The 25,492-nt window shown below is 40.6% G+C and overlaps 1 protein-coding gene across 1 annotated transcript in view; it reads right to left on the minus strand.

The window, feature by feature from the left end:
• ANLN (anillin actin binding protein) overlaps positions 1–24,926 on the minus strand; it is a 32,096-nt gene extending 7,170 nt beyond the window's left edge. Inside the window, exons 1-20 of the mRNA XM_015419266.1 lie at positions 24,849–24,926; positions 21,037–21,190; positions 20,345–20,605; positions 18,551–18,888; positions 17,679–17,883; positions 15,767–15,957; positions 15,575–15,673; positions 14,894–15,005; positions 13,364–13,480; positions 9,797–10,029; positions 9,428–9,579; positions 8,843–8,990; positions 8,057–8,192; positions 6,612–6,791; positions 5,947–6,073; positions 4,967–5,015; positions 4,829–4,885; positions 3,540–3,578; positions 3,279–3,300; positions 2,502–2,614 (exon numbers count right to left, since the gene is read on the minus strand). Coding sequence (XP_015274752.1) covers positions 2,502–2,614; positions 3,279–3,300; positions 3,540–3,578; positions 4,829–4,885; positions 4,967–5,015; positions 5,947–6,073; positions 6,612–6,791; positions 8,057–8,192; positions 8,843–8,990; positions 9,428–9,579; positions 9,797–10,029; positions 13,364–13,480; positions 14,894–15,005; positions 15,575–15,673; positions 15,767–15,957; positions 17,679–17,883; positions 18,551–18,888; positions 20,345–20,605; positions 21,037–21,190; positions 24,849–24,866 — 2,751 coding nt within the window. The 5' untranslated portion in view covers positions 24,867–24,926. The remainder of the gene's footprint in view (positions 1–2,501; positions 2,615–3,278; positions 3,301–3,539; positions 3,579–4,828; positions 4,886–4,966; positions 5,016–5,946; positions 6,074–6,611; positions 6,792–8,056; positions 8,193–8,842; positions 8,991–9,427; positions 9,580–9,796; positions 10,030–13,363; positions 13,481–14,893; positions 15,006–15,574; positions 15,674–15,766; positions 15,958–17,678; positions 17,884–18,550; positions 18,889–20,344; positions 20,606–21,036; positions 21,191–24,848) is intronic.
• Positions 24,927–25,492: the final 566 nt, after the last annotated feature.

A 25,492-nucleotide genomic window follows, 5' to 3' on the forward strand; every position in this document is an offset into this window, starting at 1 on the left:
GGATTGGTCCTTATATCTTGGAGAGTGATTTCAGATGCCAAATGAGAATAGCACACATTGGTAATGAGACAGTTAAACTATGTCTCAGTTCAGTCCTGGAGGATGCATTGTCTTGAGCTTCATTATCAATTATCAATTGCAATTCAGCAGACTCTCTGTCTAATCTCCCTTTGAAATTCCTTTGTAAGAGCATTGCTACTCTTAGGTCAGCAACTGAATATTGTAGTTTCTAATGTCAGACATGTTCATTTATTCTTTGCATCCTCTGGACTGAATCCTCCTGGAAGGAACTGAGACCTAGGTTTCCTGTCTCACTACCAGTGCTGGTATCTCCACACCTCCTACCCCTCTGCATATCACACCTAATCCAATCAAGCCTGCTATTGTCATTCCCCTACTATTGCCATTCAGCATCTGAAATCACCTTTATAAAGTTTATATCTTTGATACCTCATGTTACATTTTATGGCATGCAAGGTCTTGCCCAACAAAGTGACATGTCAGATCCAGCCCTCATAACAAATGAGTTCAACACCTCTGGCTTAAGAGGGCACGCGTTTCTTTTTCTGAACCTTCAAAGACAATGAGTCAGAATTATCTGATGTTCATGATGAACATTTCTTCTAAACCTACAAGTGAACATTCTGTCAGATACTATGTTTTTTTTAAATTATTTATTCTGACACAAAACAAGCATAATTTAAATGCAGAATTCATTCCTTTTTGGTAACATGTGACTAGGGCATAATGTCATTCTACCTGACTGCTGTGGTCATCTTTGAAGGCCCTTCTTTGGGTGCTCCTGTCTTCTGAGATTAAGCTCAGAAGGTTAAGAAGCATGAGCAAGACTTCTCTACTTGCTGACAAGTCATTCTTGTTTTGGGATGCAGGTTACATGGATGACTAGCACCTTAGATGGTGTTTTAAACAATTCAAAATTCTTCTAGAAGAAAAAAATAGTCACCTATTCATATACTGCTGAACATGTGAAAGCTGCTTAGTGCACTGTCAAAACTTCAGAGGAGGATTACTTAGATTAGCAAATTTAATTTTGAAGATTTTACAGCCTCTCTTGTTTTTGCTCCTGAGTGAGACCAAGCCAAAGCCAAGACTTCAGGCCAAAGGATTTGCCACCCTGAGTGCAGGGCTGGAAACTGAAATCCCCCATGTGTAAATAAGGATTTCTCCTAAAGCTGCCTTCTATTTGTACAGCCATAGAATGTAATCAACACAACAAAGTGCCCCCAATTCAGGCTCCTGTTGATTCGCTTAGTATCCAAGAATACATTTGAGCCTACAGAGATAAATGTGAAGCGGTCCTACAGCAATATTCTTTCATAAAGGTATCTGCAGTCATCAAATCAAGTGGTTTGGTCCTTAAAGCAGCATGTCAATATAGGCATGTACAAAATTTAGTAGCAGACAAAAGCAGCATGTGTTAGAACTCTGAAGTAAACATTGCAACCTTATCCTGGAACATAAAACCAAGCAGCTCTCTTTCCTTAACTCCATAACTTATCTAGGGGAAAAAGAAACGGGTAATGGCTGAATGTGACTAAAACCAAAATAAGTTTTAAAAAGCATAGTGCAACTGACATGAATTTTAATAATTTCACTTTTAAAAATGTAGAGGAGACACATACTAACCTAAATGTCAGCAAGTGTGGAAAACAGAGTATGTTACAGAAATCGTTTTGCATAGCTGACAGCCAAGACAAAGTTTAACACATGCTTACAAGAAGTACTTCCTAATTTCTTCTGCCAGTGTGCAAGCGTTAGTTCCTAGTTCAATTTTCTAGTTTAATTTTCTAGCTTTTGACAAAAAATAAAGGCAAAATCAAGATAACTTTAAAACCGTGCCAGTGTGCAAGCGTTAGTTTCTAAGGCAAAATCAAGATAACTTTAAAACCGTTAAATATAACCACAGATCACTAAAGAAGCCTCAGGACCGTGGAAGAAAGTCTAAATAGCTGAACTTAAAAATACACTTTTTATAGAAGCTTATCAATTCCTATGTAGGTCTTGAAAGAAAAAAGTTTCAGAATGAACAGCAGGCAACCCAAACACAATTTTAAGCCCTTGTTAATGTACCTATCTGTGCTGCTCAGGACTACATGCTGCTGCTCAGAACTATATACTACAAGTAGTGGTTTGGGTGTTCATATCAAGTTACATATCCTTTTGTGGGAAATTTATGCTTAAACTCAAATTTAGTTGTCCAGATTAAGTAATGAGCAACAAGCCATTTCGGACCCCCAGCAATAAGAGTCTAGCAGTTATTTCCTATAAAATGATTTGCTTATGAAATAGCTCAATCTGTTGAGTATTTTTACAGCAGATGTTTCTCCAGCTCCCTACAAAGGGAGGGAAGGGAACTCAGCACAAGGGTATGTGCACCTTTGAATGTTTGAGACACAGTACTTTGGAGTTGACCACGTAGGATAGTGTGATGTTGCTAGGCACTGGAACAGTCTTTGGAAAATACTGAATGACTTGATTACCTTGTCCAAAAGGAATTTGGTATTCCCAACTGAAGACAGTGAAATTTTATGAGAACCCACAAGAACAAAGTTGCTTGTGCGCACAGCATTGGGCCCACCTGGACTGGCCATGGCTGTAAGAAAAACCACCCCAATACATTTACTTAATTTGTAGTTCACCTTTCTCATAGAGACTTAACAGAATTAGAAAAGAATGCAATGGAAGCCAATACAACAGATATCACAATGCAGTAAAACTGGATTACAAAACTGGAAAACAATGAAATAGAGAACAGTATAATACATCCAATAAACCATACAAAAGCAAAATATTAAATTTTGTAGATATTAAAACTACAATCCTATTTCCTGTGTTAGCATTTGCATTGGGCAATCCTAAGGAGTTCTCTTGAAAAATTCTGTAGCATGCAACATAATAAGAACTAGCAATGCTAGCAGCAGCCTACCCCCCACCCTCTGGACATTTGCTATGGAACAGTTATGAATCACAAAACCGCATTAAGTTCTTTGCTCAAATACTTGGAAGTGACAAAGGTTAGCAAGCTGTATAGGAAGTTTCCCCTCTCCTTATTTGCTTCTGTATATGATATGAATCATTATGGGGAGGGGTCACAACTGGCCCCAATAGGCACCTTATCTTGAATGTGATGATGTAGAATACAAAGTAGCCCCATCTGTGCAGCCCCGATGTCCCACAAACCAGGTCTTTTGCCTTTAAACTGTACCCCAGATGAGGATCTTAGGGTTTTAGAATGAGGAGCTTAGGGTTTTGCTTACCTGGAGTATGGAGATAACTCTTCTGCAAGAAAAAAAAATCATGGAAACAGGTTATTTGGGCTATATTTTAGATCAAAACATTTGAGTAATTTCATTATATTTCTGGTTAATTTCCTATAATTTTTATCTGAAGTATATAAAAACAAAAAAAAGCTCAGACTCTAAATGTGATTGTATGTCAGCAGAAGAATCAGCCATGGTCACAAGCCAATTGTATCCTTCTAATGATATGTCAAAATTTGGGGGAATATTAGTACTTACGGTAGTCATAGATGTCAGTAATCGCTTTGGAGTAATGGCCTACAACATCAAAGAATAAGTGCCAAATAAATTCAAAGTTAATATATTATATAGTTAGTTGTAACAGAAATCACAAATAAGCCTTTTCGTTTTTAAATAAAATCGAACCAATGAAGACTGAAAAACAGGTTTGACAAAATCCAACATCCAGAGTACCGTTTTTTTAGCAAGTGGTCCTTGGAACCAACATACACACTTTGTGACCAGAAAGCACTTCCACAAATAAATAGGAACAGAATTTCCTTGGCGGCAACATGTTTCTGATCAAGGCAACTCCAGAGGGCTTCCTGACTTGGCTTCTTTGGGGTGGGAGTACTACTGCTGCATGGGGGAGCTTGGATCCCAGTCAGAGAAGAACTATGGTACAGCAGACTAATGCATCTTAGCTGTCCTTATCCTCGGTACAAGCTGCTGTTTGAAATCTCTTGCCTAAACTGTAGTTATGAACCAATGTGTTGTTTGCTGGTGTGGATTGTAGGGTTTAATACATACATAAATTGCTTTGAGGACCTGTTCGCAGGTTAAAGACAAGGTATTTAACAGCAACTTGCACTGGATTATCTCGGATCTCTTGGAGGACCACCATACCGGCTTGCCCATACAGTTTTGCTCCTTTGAAGTAGTGCACAACTGTGTGTCGAGCTGATGCATGTTGTTGACCAAGAGAAGGACTTCTGCTGATCCAAATCCAATAGGGCTGATTTACCACTTGGCATCTCACCCGTTTCCACCAGCTCCACAAAGAACCACACTGTACTACACATTCCATACTAGCTTTTAAGCATTTGCAGTTTTGTCCTCTTGGAACATGTATATGCTCCATTTGCATTGGGCAATCACTAGCCTTGCAATTTTAAGAAACCTTGCCATTGACCAATATGAGCCCCACAAAACAAGTACTACTGAAGAGGGGAAAGTCTCAGACTAGACACAAGCAAGAAAAGCATGACCCTTTGCAAGCTTGCTAGCAGAGAAAGCTAGCGCCATTTTACAGTGGGTGTCATGCCATGCCATTTCATGCCATGCCAAGAGGCTCTTCGTTATTCAAGCCTGTTCCACCTTAACTATTCATAAAGGCAGCATGGCAAATTGACTTAGTACCAATGAAAAAGCCTTAGTAACAAGATGTCAGCCTGAACAAAAGTTGATCAATTTTAAATTCTACCAGTTTAAAATTAAGTTTCTCCCACTTAGTGCTGAATCCCTTTGGTACTGCTCAAAGTCACCAAGGCATTACAGTTGCCTCTTACCTTAGACTTAGCTGACTTTTTCCTTTTATCAGTGCCTGCTGTTTCTTTCCTCTGTACCTAACACAGAAAAGAGAGACTTTTAAGCCTGTTGCTCCCCCAAGTGTTCTCTCAAAAAAGATGCAAAGTAGAAATACTTACCAAGCTATACACTTCAATGTTTATCTCAAAGTCACCGGACACATCTTGCCTTTAGAAAGGGGAAAGGGGATTAGATTTAACTCCAAGTATAAAGCAGTTCTGGAATTTTACATTTTACAGCATAGATAATACAAAGAGACTGTGCTTAACTCGCTTTTATCCCTGTACTCAAAATGGCTAATTATTAGGCAATAATAATAATAATAATAATAATTAAAAAAAACCTTTATTGTCATTGTATTTAGGCAATCTATAATAATAATATACTTTATTGTCATTGTACATAGTACAACGAAATTAAAGATGCAATCATTTTGGTGATCTACAACAATATTCATATACACTCATACACCATTCACAACTGTCCCATAACTCCCTTATGGTTCACATAGCAACTTAAACCACCAATGTCACCCAAATTCCAATTTCATTCTGCATTTAAGGCAATAATAGCTCTCGAATAAAAACTATTTTTTAATCTATTTGTCCTTGCTTTAATTTAATCTACAGCATATGGGATATATCCCCAATATACTCTAACATTCCATATTCTTCCTCTACAAATTTTAGGAATTGTTTTAGAAGGAGTTTTCTTCTTTTGACCACCACAAGGGACTTGTGCAGTTTTCACCAGAGACAAGTAGCGCCTGCCCACAAGTGAGCAGCATAAAAGTAAAATGCAGTTTGGCAGAGTGCCAGTCAAGAGAGCACGCATGCAAGTACAGAACTGCTCTAAGTTCCCAACTGTAGAACACCAGGCTATTGGGGTTGCATCTTTGAAGTGTGGAGTGAAGGGTACCTGAGACAGTGATGTGTAACCTGGAGGGCAGGCAGCAAGAACTACAGAATTATGTGCCAGGCTAACGCAAGGCAACCACAGCTAATCCACCTTTTGCAAGTGTTAAAAACATGGTGGGAAAAAAAACACATTATTATTTGGGATCACTAAAAAACAAGCAGTTAAACAAAGAAGTACTTACAAAGTAAATGTTGTTGAAAAGGTTAGAGCATCTCCATTCAGGGAGTTTGCAATACTTGCTAGTGGAGTTGCAACCATGTTTTCTGCTCCTGCTCTCAAAATGATTATGTAGTGGTAGGTTGCTGTTTCTGTGAACAGATTTAACAGCTGATCATAACCCAAGATTTACAAAGCAGCTAATACAAGAGCACCGTTGGACTCAACTGTGCAACTGAACAACAATACAAGAGCTTAAGACTGAAGGGAAAATGTTCTGTTCAGCACTTTTGTTGCTAAGCTACTTACAAAAATTAATGAAGTTGCACTCAGCTCGGAAAGAATAAGGAATGCTTATCCAATGGAGGGGGGGGGGGAGAGAATCAGGAGGTGAAGCTGGAAGTTTACAGGGACTTCAGTGCCAAACGGGACCAAGATTAACCTCTACAGATTCTGCTGAAGAACAGAGGTGCACCAAAGAAATGTCTTCTGCAAGTTATCAGAGCACAAGAGCCAAAGCAAAAGCTAAGTATCAGAGCACCACCTGCCATCTGTGATAGATGCCTGTTCCCCTGCCCAGAAGAGTTGAAGGGGTTTTTCCCACAGCCATTGTTCAGATCTTGAGCACAAACAAGCAGAGCTGAACAGAAGGAGGGCCACTACAATTTAAAGTACAGCAACAGGGGTTACCTGTCTTCTGGGAAGGACCACATACGAAGTCAGCTTTTAGAGGTAGACACATATCGGACAGAGTAACAGATCCCCTGGATGGGGAGAGTCCAGATACAGAACCAGGTTTGTTCTTCTGGCTTTGAGGCCCTTCGTTTTTTAGTTTATTCAGCTCTTCTAACAGCACTGTTCTTTTTTCAGCTGTAGAAGCAATAACTGGGTTAGAATTAAGATAATTTCCACTGTGCATATACCAGGTCTTGACAAGAATTTTTTGGTTCTAAGAGCCAACCCAAGAATTTAGGACCAAGACTCATTTTTCAGCCTCTTAAAATTTTTAATTTAGTGACCACATTTTATCCTAATCCTAACTTCGTGCAGTTTTATTAGTTATGATAATACTGTTGAAGTATATAAACACATACAGGTGTAACCAGCTGCTATCACCACAACACAAAGTTAACTCTAAACCTAGCCTAACCTTTCCACTTGCTCATAATTCCATCATTGCTTTAAAAAAACTCCATTCAATTGCCCTGACGTGGATAGCCCAGACAAGCCCGATCTTGTCAGATCTTGGAAGCAAAGCAGGTGCAACTCTGGTAAGTACTTGGATGGGAGACCTCCTTGAAATATCAGAGGCAGGGGCAGGCTTTATTCAGCTACCTCTCTGAATATCCTCCAGGCCCCCAGTAGGGGGCCAGTCACCAGAGGTTGCCATAACTTCCAGGTGCACACACACTCAGACACATGCACATATTTTTTTTAAAACTCCATTCAATTGAATATTGGACCCAGTACAGACGGCAACTGCCTTACAATGAATTCATCCACCATCAATGAATGGTGTAAAGTTAAGTTTATATATGAACAAGCAATGACAAGACATTCACACATTTATTTTTACATAAAAACACAACATTCTGAAGTGAAATTAACCAGGCCATTTTAGGTTGTATATAGCCAGTTGTTTTGCTCAGTCTCTGGCAATTACCCTATTACAGTCCCCATCCGGTGTGGCTTTTTGGTGGTGAAAAATGACCCCTTCCTCACTAGTGGAAAAAATACTCATTCATACTATAGTAATTGCTGAAATACCTGGGTGCCACAAGAACCTGGGGGTTGCTGAACCCTGATGCATACTTTTCAAGATAATCACTTCCGACAAACTGTATTGTCATACCTTATATGTAAGAATTTCCTTATAGGACCAAAGCAAAAGCCACCTAGGATAATAGTTTCACACAGTCAACCAGATTGACCATCTCAGTTTGTACCCAACACCAAAAGATGTATTGCTACTATAAATGAGCTTCATTTAGCAAATATCCACTCATTGACCCATCTACTATGTTAATCTAGCTCCTTTTAAAGAGCTGATACTCATCTGGTGGAGAATCATATGTGTGCAGCGGCTTTGATGGCTTGTGAACAAACACTGGCCAAATAAAAGAAAATCCACTCACTAGCAATGAGAAGTAATCTCTCAGCTTCCGCTTCTTCTTGTGATCCTTTCCCATGCTCTTCGTCAATACAGCAGTTCAGAGCCTGACTTGCTTGGTGTATCACAGTCTGCTGCAGGTTGATTTCATTATTCAGCTCCTTATGTGGGCAAACAGCAGATTTAGTGTTAAGTCCAAAAACTCCCAAAATGTGAACAGACACCCAAGAACCTGTTTTACTAGATTTTCAATAGTGTCGATTCTGTGGGAGATCAAGGGCACATTCACCGTACTGCAGATTCTTCGGAGCTGGATATTCAGGATGGGATCTCAGGAATGGGGAAGGAGGTGTACTGCTGCTATTGACAGCACTTCTCCTACCAAAATTTAATATGTTTAAACATGGTGCCATGAGGAACACATGGGCTGCAGTGCTAAACAGGAGAAGTGCGTATCAAGACCAATACAATGGCAGGCACATGATTGCCAGGTGGACACACCCTTGCTAACATTTAACACTTGGTTTGAAGGGACAGAACTCTGGAACAGAGTAAAGGGATCAGGATGCAGGACTGGACACTCATCCCTTTGCATAAATGAACGCCTTCAATCCGTACCTGTGGCTTGACATCATGGCTAACCCATGTAGCATGGCTAACCTTAACTCTGGGGCTCTCCTAACTAGGCATTCAAGAATACTGACAGCCATTACAACGTAAGCAGTTTTCCCATCCTTGCAGACATGTGAAATGGCTACACAGTGAGAATTAATATTTCATTCACAGAACCTGAAGGGAGAGTTCTAGCTACCTGTAATTTTCGTTTAATGTTAATTTGACCAGAAGTTCCATTCTTTTTCTCCTCAAGCCTGGAGGAAACATCTTCTTTACGAACGATAACTTGCTTTATTGAAGGACGATCCTTTTCTTTAAATCGCTGAGACCGATAGGCATCGATACTTCAAGATAAGAAGTCAGTTTTAGAGAGATGCAGGATACCATATTCAACCTAATACAATTCAAGAAATGCAGAGAGAAAGGACGTAGGGTGTGTGCACACTTCTGGGTCTCTTCTGGCTCTCATGACCTCAGTGGTTTAAAGTTTCCTCTTATAAACAGGGTGGCAATACAGAGGAGCAACATGGATTCCCTTAATATGAGGTCTTGAACAATGGCTAGGTTAATGGATATTCACCACCCCTAAGTGTCTTCTGTTGTTTCAGAAAAAGCTAGACCTGCCCCTCTACTTTCCTTATCTGTCCACTGCCAAACAAGAAACCTGGGAAACCTTGGCTTAGAAGCAGACAAGGCATTTCATTCCTTTCTCAGGTTTTTCTACCACCAACACTTCAGCCGGACCAAATATTGTATCTAGGCCTTCTAGACCAGGGATTACCTATATAGAAGGCTACGCTCCTCTGACAGGGACCCAATGCTGCTTCCAGACTCAGTTCTGCAGACAGATATTCTTTGAAACTTGCTGGACTTTGGACTGTCATCACTTGCAGTGCTTTCCTCACCAACTGATCTACTAGGGGAAGCAAAAACCTAGGGAAAAAGAGACATGTGGGTTTTTGAGCCTTCTAAGAACAGTTACATTCTGAAGCAGACATACATTTCATTACAGCGGAAGGACTCTGGTGTGAATTGTGAAGATATCTGATAGGAATTGCTGGGTACATCTTGCGTGTTTCCCCGAGAGGCTTTGTTACCAATCTAGATAATGCACAACATAATACCAAGCAAGTTAATACTTTTTTCTTACCTCTGGACTTACAACAGCAACAGATTCCGTTAAAGGTGTTAGGAGGGACATTGATGAAATATTCAGCGTCTCTTGTTCATAGTCACTGTCATCTTCTAAAGTCATACTCATCTCTTTTTTAAGTTTTTCTATGTCAGGCCCATCATCCTGAATAACTTCATCAAAGATATCATTTATCACTTTTGAGCTATTCACCTCATCATCCTCCCTTGCCTCAGTCTCATGCTCTTGGCCTGGAAAGTAAAATCCATAATGTCTATGAACCTTTTGTCCATAGTAGTTTGATAAAATGTATTCCGCAATCTAGGATGATTTATAGGATCAAAGCCCCCCTTAAGGTCATTAAATCCCTCATATAATCGTCCCCCCTCCCAAGATGAATATTTCCCAGCCAAATGGTAGAGAACTAGACAACGGCTATATGTTGAAGAACTCTGCCTAAAGCCTACCTGTTCATGCCCCAATATGGCTCCTGATTCTATACAATCCAAAAGTTCCTTAAGTAGATAAGCAAAAAAAAAATTACTTTCCCAAAGAAGAAAGGAGGCTAATTGGTTGATAGCAGGACAGGTCCAGTCTAGACCCCTTTTTGAATATTGGTGCAATAATTAAATGTCTCCATGAATCAGGCATTTGCCCACTGGAATTAAATGAAAATTGGGGCCAAGGACCTTTTCCTAATTTTAATCCCTTAATAACGCATAGAACTTCCTTGATTGACACCTCAGGCCAAGGGGCTATTAAATCAAGAGAAGTAACAGTTGAAGATGGACTAAGCACATTAAAAATTTGGACTGATAGCAGAGTTAATGAACAGTTGAAGATGGACTAAGCACATTAGCATCAGAAAATTGTCCCTTGAAAAGGGTTTTCTGTGCTGCAGGGCAAACACAGCAAGGGATTTAAAAATTTGGACTGATAGCAGAGTTAATAATGGACCAGAAAGCGTTATTATCATTGCTGTTAATAGCTAAATAGCTAAAATGAGACATCCGATTCCTCACTCAAGGCCATCCACCTCATTTTAATCAGTTGGGTAGCCATGAAGAAGTGTGCATACGCATACACATAAAAGCGTATACCTAGAATTAAACTTTCTTAAAGGTGCCACTGGACTCAAACTTTGTTCATCTTAATCAGCTCTATACGTTTCCTTCAGTCCGAACGACTCTCAGAGAATTGATATTGTAGAGTTACTTTTAAACTCATGAATGATGCTTCTGTTGGATATGCCCTCTTCATTAATCTACAGTCACTATTAAATCAGCTATTCCTCTTGGCTTCAAAAGATATCCTGTCAAGGATCTTTCTCACATAGAGACGTCTAAACAGATCTAATACCTCATGCAAGTTATACAAACAGTTGGAAACTGAGTCTGACTGCAGAACCCTGTTGACTAAGGTGTTATGAAGAACAGAACCCATTATAGTTTGAGCCTTATCACTACAGTTAAGAGAACCAGCATAATCGACAAGCACTATTTTGATTTTGGCAGAGAGAAAAGTTTTGTGTTGGAACAAAAGAGTGTTCCAAAGAGAGATCTATAGGGGGAAAAGCACTGGGAGATTATCACTTCCCATAAAATCACCAACTTTTTAAAATGGGAGAAATATTCAAGTGGAGTCAGAATATAATCTATTACGCTGGCTCCTCACAGGGTGCCTGTTGTGGGGAGGGGGAAGGGAAAGGAGTTTGTAAGCCGCTCTGAAATCTACCAAGTTTCGTTTATTGTCTTAGCCATTGGCCATAACAGCACATAGTATATCAAAGCACAACAGAAATATACATCAATAACTTGCAGTAAGTCCTAGACCCCGTCTTATCTTTTTTGCCGCCAGTGCAAACAAAGCCATTCTGCTAGTAACATGTGCATCAGTATCAGAAAGCAAGAACACGGACAAATCCTGCTCAGCAGTTCCATTATACAGAGGTACAATAGGATAAATAAACCTTTGCCTAAGTGATTCGTGCCATAAACATCTCAGAATGTAATGCTTGACATCATCCACACCACATAGGCATATTCTAGAAGCGGTAAGCCGCTCTGAGACACCTTTGGGTAGTGAAGGGCGGGGTATAAATCCAATCTCTTCTCTTCTTCTTCTCCTCTGGGATCACCAGCTCCATCAAACCCTAAATAACTATGAGCCCTCCTATTTGCCAGTTAGCCTCTGTCCAAGCCAAAAGTCAATTTTTAGGGATGTCTATAGTTTCCCTGCTCTGAACCGGATGGCCTAGGGTAACCTGATCTCATGAAATCTGGAAAGCTAAACAGGTTTGACCCTGTTTAGCACTTGGATGGTTACCAAAGACGTTCAGGGTAGATGTGCAGAGGCTGCCTGTTTTCTTTGCTGACTTAAGGCAACATTGTGTCATTGCCCCTCCACATACAAAAAAAATTTGTCCCAACATCAGGGCAAATAAGTTTGTTTCCTTTTACCTTGCACACGTACCACCCCCTTTACGTCTGCATGTTTTTAGATTTTCACCACCAGTACAGGCAAATTCAGTAGATAGATTAGGGAGTTTTAGGGAGTAAAAACAACTTAGACACATTGTGCCAGCCCCCAGAGCACCTTTCCAGCAGTCTCTGCAGTACCATGCATTTCATGCATTACACACTTTTCTATGAGTAATCAGATTCTATTAATTCCCAAAGATATTAGAAAAATTAAAAGGGACCAAAATGGCGGCTAGACAACCAACAGGGGCGGGGGATTTGAAGAGTGCATGCAATTTAGTACTTTTACCCAGAAATTAAGCTAGCCTCATATGGTTCATATCAGGTGGCTGGCTTGCAGAAGACACACGGACACTCGAGCAATATGTTTAACAGCAGGAGGAACACAACAAGCATACCAACTGACCTTTACCAAGTAGGAAGCCTACCTCCAATTACTAGAGCCAGGACAAATTCTCAGCTGCAATTCTTGAGGGATGCTTTTGACTATATCCAGATATTGGTTTGAGCTGAAACTTTATTGCTCTAAATCATCCTAAAGCTCTGGACACTATACCGCCAGTAGAAGATGAGGATAAAATTACTAAATGGGGACTCTAAATGGTTAACAGACATTTGGATTGTCATCCTGGAAAAGTTGGTCAGCCCATTCATTCACTTCACCCTGTTCAGGAACCCTTTTTTAAAAAATAAATCCCTGATCTGGTGAATAGTCTCAAAGAAAAGATGACAAAAAGCAACAGGTACAAGTTGAATGAATTTGGCTAGCAACAAACTGCAGGAATCAGTATAGAACAGATTTCTTCCAAGACGAGAAATATAATGTAAATCAAAGCTAGGAAACAGAGGATAGGATGCAACATTTTGGTGCTCGTGGAATTTTGGTGCTCGTGGAAGAAATGCTGCTCTGTTTTTCAGTATATGAAAATCTGCTCAACCATTTCTGGATTTTCCCAGACATGTGCCTCCAGTATAATAAAGATACATCAAGATTTTGTATGAGACCATTCCTAGTCTATAGTGAAGTTTAGTTCTCTTGACTGCAGAAAGCATTTTTCAGGGATGAGGCTGACTAAATTATGACACAAGATAGAAAAATACAAACCATTTCGTTTGTCAAGAAGTCGTTCAAGCTTTGAATTAGACATTGTTTTTACAGGAGTCTTTGGTGAAGAGATCTGCAGAGGACTAAGTTCTTCTGTCTTGTTCTCTTCTGAAGTGCCTAGACATTTCCAAAAAGAGATCAATAAGGTTTTTTCCAGAACCCAAGTTCGTGGCTTTTACAGTTCTTGAGAATCTTCAGTATTCAAAACCCTCAAGCCCGGTTCCTCTGTGTCAGGTAATGAATCTGGTCAGAAATAGTTTCCAAACTCATTATGAAAAAGGCCAGGATTTGCTCCTTTCCATCCTAAATGAAAGGCATCAAGTCTTGGATTTATACACACACTTCCTTCTAGCCTAGACAGACACTGAATGCATCCATACCCATGATATCCCTGATTCTGCTAGCCATCTCTACAACTGGTTCCTTTTTCATACCAAGTTCAGAAATTGTCCGAATAAGCCCTATTTAAATAAACACCAAATGTCCAGAAGATTCAGGAAAACCTTACTTTTATTTATTTTTGTAATGAGAGAAATCATCCATTTACACCTACCAGACTGATGCTACGTTCATGAGCTAGCTAGCAAATGGTCCATGGGGTCGCGAAGAGTCGGACTCGACTGTGCGACTGAACAACAACAAAAAGCTAGCAAACAGACTTATTTCATGTCTCACTCATTCTGCCCAAAGCAACAAGTAATTGGTTACCAGGTATGTCCTAACACAGAATAGTTACCATCCCTTCTACCACACAGGAAGTAAGAATAAATCCACATTCTTATATAACCAGTAGTTACATTGGAAAGAGATGCCAAGGCCTGGAATACAGCCTAGATTTTTTTCCTAAGCCATCTACAAGGCCACAATCAAAGCAACACTGTATTTGTGCTTGTTAAATCACAGGTCTGCAACCTATGGCTCTAAAGCAAAATGCAGCTCAGTAGGGAACTAAATATGGCTCTAAAGAAAACCAAATATTTATGTTAAAGTCTATTGGAGGGATAGCTGGAGTGCTAGAATCACCAGTATGTTAAGGGAATGTCAGGAAAATATTTTCATGGGACTATAGGGCTTCTTAGAAATACTTAAACAGAAAGCAAGATAATAGCTGGGGTGCTAGAAACACCAGTATGTTAAGGGGATGTCAGGAAAGGACTATAGGGCTTCTTAGAAATACTTAAACAGAAAGCAAGATATAGGGTGAACAGCTGCCAATAACCCCAATGCTAATCATGCACAAATTTATGTCAGCACACTAACAGATTCATGCAGGGTCCTTCTCCTACGTACATTTCCTGTTGTGAGACTTCCTAACAAAATAGTGTGTTCAAGCTAAAAAAACTTTATGGATTATCAAACCTATCAATCATCAGTAATGTTTTCAGCTACGGGAACAGGCCCTCTTACACAGGGTTCGTTTTTGTTGCCTTCTTTCTCTACATTTTGACAGTTTGGCTCTTTAAATTTTAAAAGGTTGCCAAGTCCTGGACCTCAGATTCATAAGCCATTTTAAAGGCAGAGCACTCTCACCTGAAGATTTGCCTTCTCCTACTTTCTCAAGCGTTGCAGACTTTTCTTCTGGAAAATGAGAGGAGGCATCTGAACTGGGGGGGTGTTTGGAGCTAGTTTGGACTTGGCTTTCCTGTAAAAACCACAAACACACCGAACCTATTAACAACCAGTGGAACTAAAAACCAGTGAAACCTGGGTGCCATGACAACTCCAGAAGGTATGTTACAATCCTAAAATATGAAAACTGCCTTCTCTCCCTCTATTTCACTGTTTTATACTTGTTGTGAACTGCCCAGAGAGCTTTGGCTACAGGTCGTATAGAAATGAAATAATATTCTCCCCCTAAAGTTAGATTATACAAAACAGAAGCGAGCAGGCTCAGTACAGTAGACCTTCTCCCTAAGTACTGTGGTGTCATGATGGAATTGTGAAGATTATAAAGTACATTGTATTGGTGAAGCTTGTGACAATGTTTATACCTGCAGAGAAAGGTACCTGACTTATATGATTACATCTCAAGTAACCTGAATGTTAACTCCACAGGACTGGTAGATGATGGCCTATATGACGATTTTGTTCGCTGCCCTATGTGGAACTACTTGGCACAAAGGAAAGCACAAAACACATGTTGCTACAGTGCACTTGCAGAGGTGTTTCTATCATTTACACATTCAGTCCAAAGAAGTTTCAACATGTCACCTGTTTTGGTTCTGGACCTTTGTTCACTCCTCTTTCAGCACTCCATAGCTTGCCTCTGTCAAAGCGACCTCTGATGGATGCAAGTTCTCTTTCACGTTCCTGAACACAAAATAAACATAACCTGAATTTTCACATCGCCTCAGCAGATGTCCAAATGTGAGCACTATAAATATTAAGTATGTAAAATCATACCTGTTTGAGCTGCTGTGCTAGATTGGCAGTTGAGGGTGCTTCATTCTGTCTCAAGAGCCTTTCTTGGATTGTCTTTGTATTTGGAGTGATAATGGGAGTTCTGTGTCCTCCACTTACAACAGGACTATGTGCACTATGTTCCTGGCAGCGCTCTCCAAAACGCTCCAGAAAAGGCTTAATGCCTGCTCCTCCTACAAGAACAATGGGTTTTGCTTTATTAACTAGATGTGTTTAAATGATGAACCTAATGCTCAAACACAGCATGAAGCTCTTTTGGAAAGTCTTCATTCTGCACCATACATCTTCGTTTTGCACCACTGTATTCCAGAAGCCCCAAGAAGATCTCCACAGCTTTTATACAAATGTTTTCAAGCTGTTGACCATGTAGGCCAACTAATACAGAGCAAAAGGTCAGTCAACAGCTAAGTGCCCAGGCAGATCTACTGTAGAAGGGCATTTTGAGCTTTCTGCAAGGGAAGTTCAAGCATTCCAACAGAAGCTGCAAATCTACATAAGAGTGCTTTGGCCAAACAGATAGAACAGCTTGTAATGTAAATAAGCCTGAACACAGAATGTAAAAAGCAAACAGCACTGAAAAGGTTGAGTTACATTCATTAAGTGCCCTCAATAGATATACATACAAGGGGAAAAAATAAAATAAGGCCAAATGGCCATTAAATTAAAGAAACACAGCCTGTGATATTTTTATGTCAGGCTCAATATAAGAGCAGTGGCCACATGAAGCAGCAGTAACAGGAACCTATCAATCCTCCTAGCATTCCTATGGTAACTTCTCTACCACACCTGGGATGTTCACATAGCAAAGCCAGGAGGATTGGCGTCACTGTACTCATCTTGTATACCAACAGAGTGTCGTACAAAAGTGCCATAGACTACATTCTTGCATCTCATGGCTTTTCAGCTGCACTGTTCCAAGATTGTCTTTTTCCTTAAGCATATATGCATTAATAACACAAAGTTCGGTTTAAGGTGCCATAGTATTTCTTTACCAGTAGTAGACTACCACATTAAGTGTACAATGTTTAATTTTTCCTTGACCTACCTACACTGGCTGAAAGTGCACAATAATGGGACTGTGTAAAATTCTCACCACCATACAGGCAAATGCTACAAGTAAGAATCCCCCCATGCGGCTTTACATGCTCACTGGTAGATTAACCCTTGGTAAATAGTAAGCCACCCTTTGATTCTGCTCAGTGCAAAATTATATTTATAGTGTATTATGCCCATGTTATAACGTATTGTGGCACATTTTTCTATGTATTTAAAGCACTGTACTATAAAACACTACATGCTGAAGAGTCATTTCAAAGATTAAAAGCACAGTAGGCTATTAGTTTATATATGCAGATATTAATCTTACATTATAAGCAACTAACTCTACCACAAAACTGCTTTCCATGGGCTCTGTTTTGTGCTGCATCTCAGAAATGTGAAGCAGGCAACAGAGATTATCATCCTAGTTTATCTAGCAGTTTGATCTAAGGGGTAAGATGTAAGTGTACATGAAGAATTTTATGGCACAACTTCCTTCACCATTTCAACCATGTTAAATCTGGAGTTTCCATTCAGTTTCTCCTTAAAGTGTTCTGTCTGCAACTAGGTGCTGGGTGAAAAAACCTTGCTTATTTGAAGCACTATTTAAATGTAATGTATGCACAGCACTATGAAGGCTGATAAATTGCATTACAGTAAACTGAAATCAGTAAAAACTCTGATAACTGAAAACTTGCACACCTTGCATTTCACAAAGGCACAGTTCACTCTCAGATATACCCAGCAGATATGTTATCACTTAGGCTACTCAGCTAAGATCCACACCATGTTTTACAGAAATCCATTTTCTGTGCAAAATTTCTAACACAATAATACTCTGTTTTACTTAAGTCACCTGGCGTGGTTGGCTTATCCTTGTAGTCAAGTTGTGCATGTGTTCCTTTAACTGGCTCTTCTTTGGCTGGAAGTGGTTGTGATAATACCGGTTTCAAAGATGGTTTAAGAACAGGCTTTTCTTGTGGAAGCTGCAACTTTGGTACTGCAGTATCTTTACCATGATGGTTACTTACTACCGAAACGTTTTTGGAATTAGCATTTCCCTGGAGGGAAAGGAAAAAAGGACAGTTAGTTCAACTCAAAAGATGGCAGTACAGATTTCCTTACATAATTCATTAAACAGGGGAAAAATGTGTTTCCCAAAGGTCACTGATCCAGAATGACAGCTTGCACTGAAAAAACTCTGCCTTTGCTTCAGTCCATTTCAGTTCGCATCAAGGCAGCTTTAGCAGGGATCTGTAAAGTGGATCAGCACCTTATACTACATTTATGCATCAAGATACTTTTTCAATATTTGCCACTTACAAGACTGACTAAGCAAATGTTTCACATATATACTTCAATACAAAATCATTCACGTATATACAAACAGACAATTGTTCATACATTTTTCTCTTTAAGGCATCTCAGCTGTAAAGAAACCCCCCCAGGAATGATTCAGATTACAGTTCCACTAAATTAGATTTAAGGAGGCAGCAATACTGTTTTAACTCCTCATCGTACGGTACTCATTGTATAGCATGCCAGAAATTTCCCCCCCCCAAAAATCCCCCACAATTCTGAAGTTTATTCAGAAGTCCCATAGCATTGAAAGAGGCTTACTGCCTTAAAATATGGCTAAGAGCTGCAGCCTAAGATTGTTACAATGGAGAGTGAACCCCAGCAATCTGGACAACAAATGCATGCATCCGATGAAATATGATCACTTACCAATATCCCAGAGATTGCTGACTTATTCACCGATGACTCAACAGCCCTTTGGGAACAGGATGCAGCATCCTGTTTCACACTGCCACCATTGATTCTAGCAGATGCTCCACTTGTAGTGGACAATTTGGATAAACAAGTAGTACCAGGCTGTTCTTGTGTGTTGTTTTGCTTTGCAGATGGATGACTTAGGTCATTTTCCCAGGAACCAATTGTAGCAGCAAGGTTAGCTAAACGGCCTCTTCTCCCAATTGGGGTCTCAGATGTAAGGGGTAGTTTGGGAGGAGAAACAACACATTCTTTTGATTGGATGGGAAAAGTGCAAGGACTTTCAGGCAAATCTGAAAATAGAGATCATACAGAGGATCAGCGTTAGATGTGGCACTTGCTTAATAAAACAGTTCTTGCTATAAATATTAATGAGATGCAGAACATGAAGTACAGCAGAGTACACAACTGAGCTAGTCCCTGCACCCGCCACTACCTCCTATGGGAGAATACAGGACCTGACAAAAGAGACAATGGCCAGCCTGTGCCCTATGAAAGGGAATGAACACACAGATCTCACACACACAAAAGTTGGAGCTATGGAAGAACTTGCATTTCACACACAACTTTCATACCATAAAGGCTCTTTTAAAATATTCTGGATTTAGTCGATATAGGCAAGGAACCTAAGCCGTCTCTAACTACATGACACAGTCTTGATGCCTGTGTCATTACATTTTTATCTTGCCCTTTTTTCAAGGAGCTTAGAGTAACATACATGGTTCTTCCTTCCCCATTTTATATTACTGGAGTGTTGTAACATTTGAGTGCCCTTCTTCAAAAAAAAGAAAAAAAGAAATCATTATTCTTCAGGGTGTGGGGGGAGGGAATGGTTTGACTACTACAGTTCAGTCATCAAGCACTGGAATGGGGGTGGGTGGTAATGGGCGGGACAAAGAAAACAGGCTGAAACATCATGCTTAAGGAAATGGCAGACTCAAAGTCAGCTTCCAGAAAAACACTGGCGTAAAAGTGGTCTCAAAAGAACCAGAAAAAACGGTGGGAAACAAAACACCCAAAGTGAAAACTAAAGGCACAAAATGCATGCACAAATCAGCAAATAAGCCGAAGAAGTATGGGGTCAGAGCCGATGGGGGGGAAAAGCATGGGAAAGCCCTAAGAACTGCTTCTAAATTCAGGCAGCAAAACCTTTGTAAGCTGCAAAAGAATTGGTTCATTTCTCATAGCTTTCAAGCTGTTAATGTGCTGCAAAATTATTATTTTTAAAACGTATATTTTTATTGATTTTTTGCTTTTTGGTTTTACATTGCATATTATTCAACTTCTTACAATTTTCCTTCCCTCCCTTTCCTATCTTCATGTTGTCCTTAGTCTTTTAACCCCAGCCATGGCCACAAAGTCTGAATCTTCCACTGAATGTCTTTTCTTCCTTCCTTTGATATCCTGTCTAAATAGGTCTTCCATCTATTCCGAACTTCTGCAGACTTTCCTTCCCATGTTGTTTCCTTGCATAAAGTTGCAATGATGTCTGACTGTGTAACGTGCTGCAAAATTATTAATATGGTTATGTGTGGGCAGATAAGCATAGTTATTAGCATATTTGGTAAGTCAAAGCAGACTACTTATATTCCTCCTCCAGAAAAAGTTATCCATTTGGATAAACAGAAGTATTTATGAATGCCATGAAATGAGGCCCCTTTTTAAAGAATGCAAAGCAAAACAGAAAGACTGAATTTCTACCTTATGTCATATTTCTACATGCTGCATCATGTAAAATGAAGCACATACCACTGTCCCAATGACGTCGTTGTTCAGCCAGCTTTTGCATACGTGTTTTAATCGAACCAGCAGAAACCGATTCAGTTTCATGGTTCTGCTCTTCTTCCTCAGATGACACTACAACAGACTGAGAAGTAGGAGCATTTTCAGGAAGAATTTGGTTTATGGAAGATGAGTTAACTGGATGTGTGTTCTTAGAACTAGGAGCTGCAGTCTCCACCTTATCTGAGCAGCGTCTTTTGGATGGTGATGGCTTGGTACCTGGCTTCGCTGTAGAAAGTGTGAAGAAAAATATAGTCAACCAAGGTGATTTCAGGGTGAAGCATATATTGCACAGAACAAAACAGGAATTATCCACATACGAGAGCAAAACTCCCCTTCTTATTAGGTAGTTCCCCATTATTTCACAACTCTGACTTACTCCCTGATGCCTCGCTTGCAAAATGATTTAGCAAATAATTGGAATGCTTGCAACAAAGCTGTTCTTACAAAATACCAGGAGTATTTTATTAAAAAGCCACAGGATATTGTGCAGGTACAAATTGAAGCCTCACTTTCAGCTAAACAAGCCAATGATCTTAAACATCTAATGTCTATTCTAGCGGGATATTGACAACTGGAACAAGCAGATGTAGGCATTTTTAAACAGAAGCCTGAAAATCCAGTTAAAGTAGCCCCCATCTCATGCTTGTGAGTGGTACCTTCTTCATTAGGTTGAAGGGGCTGGTTTCCAGTTTCTGACAAGGGTTCTCTGCTCCTTTTTGTTTGCATTGTAGGTCTCATTCCTCCTATCGGCCGCTCAGCCATTTTCTTCTGTAAATTCTCTCTCCTGGCACGGGTTCGCTCTAGAAGCTTCTAAATATTTCACAGTAGATTACCACAGGTATAATTTTCAATAAGCAATTGAAAGCATTATACAAAAGGGAATTCTAAACAGTGGGTTAAATCCAGACTATGTTTTCCAAGAGCAGAATGGAACTTTCCTTCCTCCTCGTTCCCACCACAGTACACTGATCTCCATGAAATGTTGCTTCTGGGGGTTAAGGGAGCCTAAGAAACAGCACAAGGGAGGTTTGCAGTGGGGAAAAGGGATCAATGGAAATTGCCAATTTAGACTGGATGTTAAATTTTAAAGCTTCTTGTACTCAATACAGTAAGTTCTGGTGTACAAAACTACTTGGTACAATAAAGCCAGTATCTAACATCTCCTTATGGGAAGTGTCTTATTGAGTACAAACTACTCAGGGAGTAGTATGCTAGCATGAACAATTCTGTGAGAAACTGGTCTATGAGAAATTTGATTTTCTTCCTATTCAAGGGCAACCTCACTGTATTAGTAACTGGAGTCTCTTACCCAGTTTTGTCCATCAAAAGAATGGACTACAGACTGGACCATCACCAACAGGTAACTCTCTAGAATTTGTTTCAAGTGGCTGAGCTATTGAGTAATACAATTCAAGTGTTAACAATGGATAAAGCTAATTTAAACCAATCATAATTATCAAACCTAATTAATAGGGAGAGAACTTTTCACGGCAGGCCAAATGAATTGTAATGCAACAGAAAAGAGGCAAATCACAAGCTATTCAAAACAGTAGCCACACTCTTTATTAACTCCAGAGTGAGCACTGCCACATCAAGGCTAATTATAATGTTCTAAAATTATACACACTAAATACTTTTAATAGGTGTAGTATCATGTTTCTTGTTAGCAAGCATGCCATCCGAAATACGTGGGAATGACTGGAGAGCATTTATAACCAGCAGGGGGGAGTATTTCCCTTGGCAGAAGGAGCCACAGCCAGCTCAGGAAAGCAAAGGAAGTTCAATAGTGATGGTTACTTTCTTCTGAAACTAATTTAAGCCTTTAAAATTATTCTGGTCATTTTTGATTTAAATGATACATTTTTAAAAAAAATCCCAGTAGCCAAAAATGTCTACCTTTGGAATGGTCACATGAATAAAGGTTATTCGGATGCAGAGATTAACTTGTAAATATACGTTAGTGCAAGTTTGAAATAGCAGCCCTTTAAAACCACGGTATATGGCAGCCACATTTCATTTTTCTGCGCCTATCTGTGTAGAAATGATACCCTACTTGTAACTCACCAAGAATGTCTAGTTCTAATGATTAATACAAAGGTTATTTTAAAAATCTTTCCCCCACCCTATGCCTCAGAGCAGTTAAGCATTTGGAGTACTATACCTTAATGCTAAGAGGTTAGCATCACAGCTAAAAATATAACATCATCCTGATGCAAAATCTTGCCTATCAAAGGAATTTTTCACTACCTGCAGAACTGGAAAGCCACTTGGTTTAGAACAAACAAAGCCTACTAGTGCTGTAAGGTAAAGGTAAAGTTTCCCTTGCTCGAAAGCCAGTCGAATCCGACTCTAGGGTTGCGGTGCTCATCTCCGCTTCAAAGCCGAAGAGCCAGCGCTCAATTTGCAACCTGCAGAACTGGAAAGCCACTTAGTTTAGAGCAAACAAACAAACAAAACCTACTAGTGCTGTACCAGTTCATAAAAAGTGCTTCAGACTTCATTAATCAACAGAAGATGAAAATTGTCTGTGGCAGTCTAGTGCAATTTCTTTTCCAAGAAGCAGTTATTTTATATATTTGCGCGCCCTCCAATATCGTGAAGTATTTGAATTAACATGACGCGGGCAAAGTCAGACTTGACGGCTGCACCCTGTCCTCGAAAACATTCAGTTGCATAAGAAGGTAAACTTTCAAAAGTATGGCACAAACGGCAGATCAATTTAATAGAGCATAAGACCAGTTTGAAACAGCTTCTTAAACTGCTTTATCTTAAATGAATTACATACTTAAGTTAAAATACCTGGCAAAAAATGCAGTTCAGATTGCTTCTGCTTTACCTACATCAGGCCAAACATCTAATCTGAGTTCATAATAGGCATCAAGGTCTTTCTCTCTTTTAGGAGAATGGGTCATGCTGCACCAATTTTAGGTTAGCAGAACTACAGTTAGGTTTCAAATCCCTTAGTTAGTTTTATGGCAATTAGAACATACAGAGATGTTTTAAAGACCTACAAGAAACACCATTATAGGGACTTTTAAACCCACATTTGAATAAAAAACAGAATATACAGACACTGTCTTGCAGATGGAAACTGTTTCAAGCTCTGAGCCTGTGTGTAAAACTGCTAAATGAGCCACTGTGATCAAATACAACTTGAGTTCCTTTTGAAATGTTATCTTTTTTAAAAGTCAGCTTTGGAACTTCCCCATGTCATCTTCTTAAAGTAAGTTTCAAGCAGGAAAATAAGTTTCAGTTGTAAAGACTGATCCTACTGGTCAGGAGCAAGAGTGCTGGATTACACATTTCATGAAGACTACTGACATGAGCTCAAAAGAAAGCTATTTGGATGTGCCACACCCATTTATTTTTTCCTTGACTCACTGGAAGAGAGGAACGGTTTGCACACATTTGAATAAGCTCACTAGCCAAACTGATTGCTGAGAAAGATGATTTGGACATTGCAAATCCCTGAATGGCTCCATTACTCGCATTATTATGGAATAGAAACATCTCAAGCCTGTACTTTTCACTTCTGCTGCCTTCATTATTGACAAGCCCACGGAAGGCAAAAGCCTCCCTCCCTGTGGTTTGAAAGAAGCCAGAACCACGGGTAACCAGAGATACCTTGCTTGCTAGCCGTGCACCTTCCGGCTATTTACTTACTGGATTTCTATGATATAAATCATATCCAATGTTCCCTCTAAGCTGTGGAGTCTTGTGAGCAAAAATCCTACTTTGTGAGCTACTGGCATTAAAGTTGTTAGCAAGCGATTTGTCTGCTGCATAAATTAGGTTGCCCTGGAGCCATCCTTCCTGAGCTAAGCCAAAAATGTGTGAGCCGGAGGCTAAAAAACTGTGAGCTAGCTCACACTAACTCAGCTTAGAGGGAACACTGATCATATCCCCCACCTTCCTCACCAGCGGGAGAACCCAAAGCAGCTCATCACTTCCACCTCTCCTCCATTTCATTCTCACAACAGCCCTGAGAGGTAGGTCAGACTGAGAGCGTGTCACTGGCCAGTTCCCACAGCAGAGTGGGGACCGGGACCTGTTGGTTCCAGATCCCGTTCCAACACATCATTCCCCTGTATTGTTCATTTTAACCCCCTCAGCATTTAAAGGCTCTCCCGCACCGCCCGAGGGGTGAGCGACAAAATTTACTCCTAATGAAGGCAGAACGTCAGAACTCAAAATAAGACACGGGTATAATATGCGTGCCACTCAAGCCAGCTTTTTTTTGGGGGGGGGGCATAGAGAGGGCAGCCGTATTTGACCGCAAACCAGACCCGCGTGGCTTTTGACGCAGAAGCCAGCCCCGGGGGTGCCGGAAGCGAGCTCTCTCCTTCCACACGCCGGACACAAAGAAACCTTCCCCTCCCCACCCACCCCCTCCTTCAGCATCCCTTCCATGCACACCAAGGTCCAGGTGCCCCTTCCCCCAGCAGAGCGATTTGCGGGCGCCGCGTACCTCGGTGAAAGGGTCCATGTCTGCAGGCACCGCCGACGGCACTCGCTCCGTCTCCTTCTCAGCTGGGTCCGTCTGAGGCAAGAGTGGTGACAAGCCGCCCTTCAGATTTGAATTTCAGCGCCTGCTGCCGCCGAGCCCCGCAACGCGCCTGCGCCCCGCCCACGAGCCGATTCCACTCGGCGCAGCCCGATCACGTGGGATGGGGGGGGAAACGAACGCCACCGAAGGAGAGTCTGTGCTGACAGGCCCTCCGCGAGCGCATGCGCGTCCTTTCCTACACTAGGCGCGAGCCAAGGCACCTCCCCCTGGACGTCCTCCTAGCGCTCTGTTCGCTGTTAACCTAAAAAGAAGAAGTCGGAAGAAGAGGATGACTGACATGAATCCCAGAGGTTTCGAAGAGTGTTTTCCACACGGGTTGAAGCTGTGGCGTCTTTTTAGACAGGCGTCTGTTATCCCCCCCCCCCCCCCCCCCCCCCCAGCAAAAGAGTTAGAACATCTGCATACAACATTAGCTTCTTCTCCAGCAGCAGAGAAGGCGGAGTTCACAATTCATCACCACTGTAATGTGCGGCACAGTTAAGAGTTGCCAGCCTCCAGGTGGCACCTGGAGATGTCCTTCTCAGCTGGGATCACAACCCATATCA

This window comes from Gekko japonicus, unplaced genomic scaffold (genome assembly GCF_001447785.1).
Source record: "Gekko japonicus isolate JY-2015 unplaced genomic scaffold, Gekko_japonicus_V1.1 scaffold190, whole genome shotgun sequence".
NCBI classification, from domain to species: Eukaryota; Metazoa; Chordata; class Lepidosauria; order Squamata; family Gekkonidae; genus Gekko; species Gekko japonicus.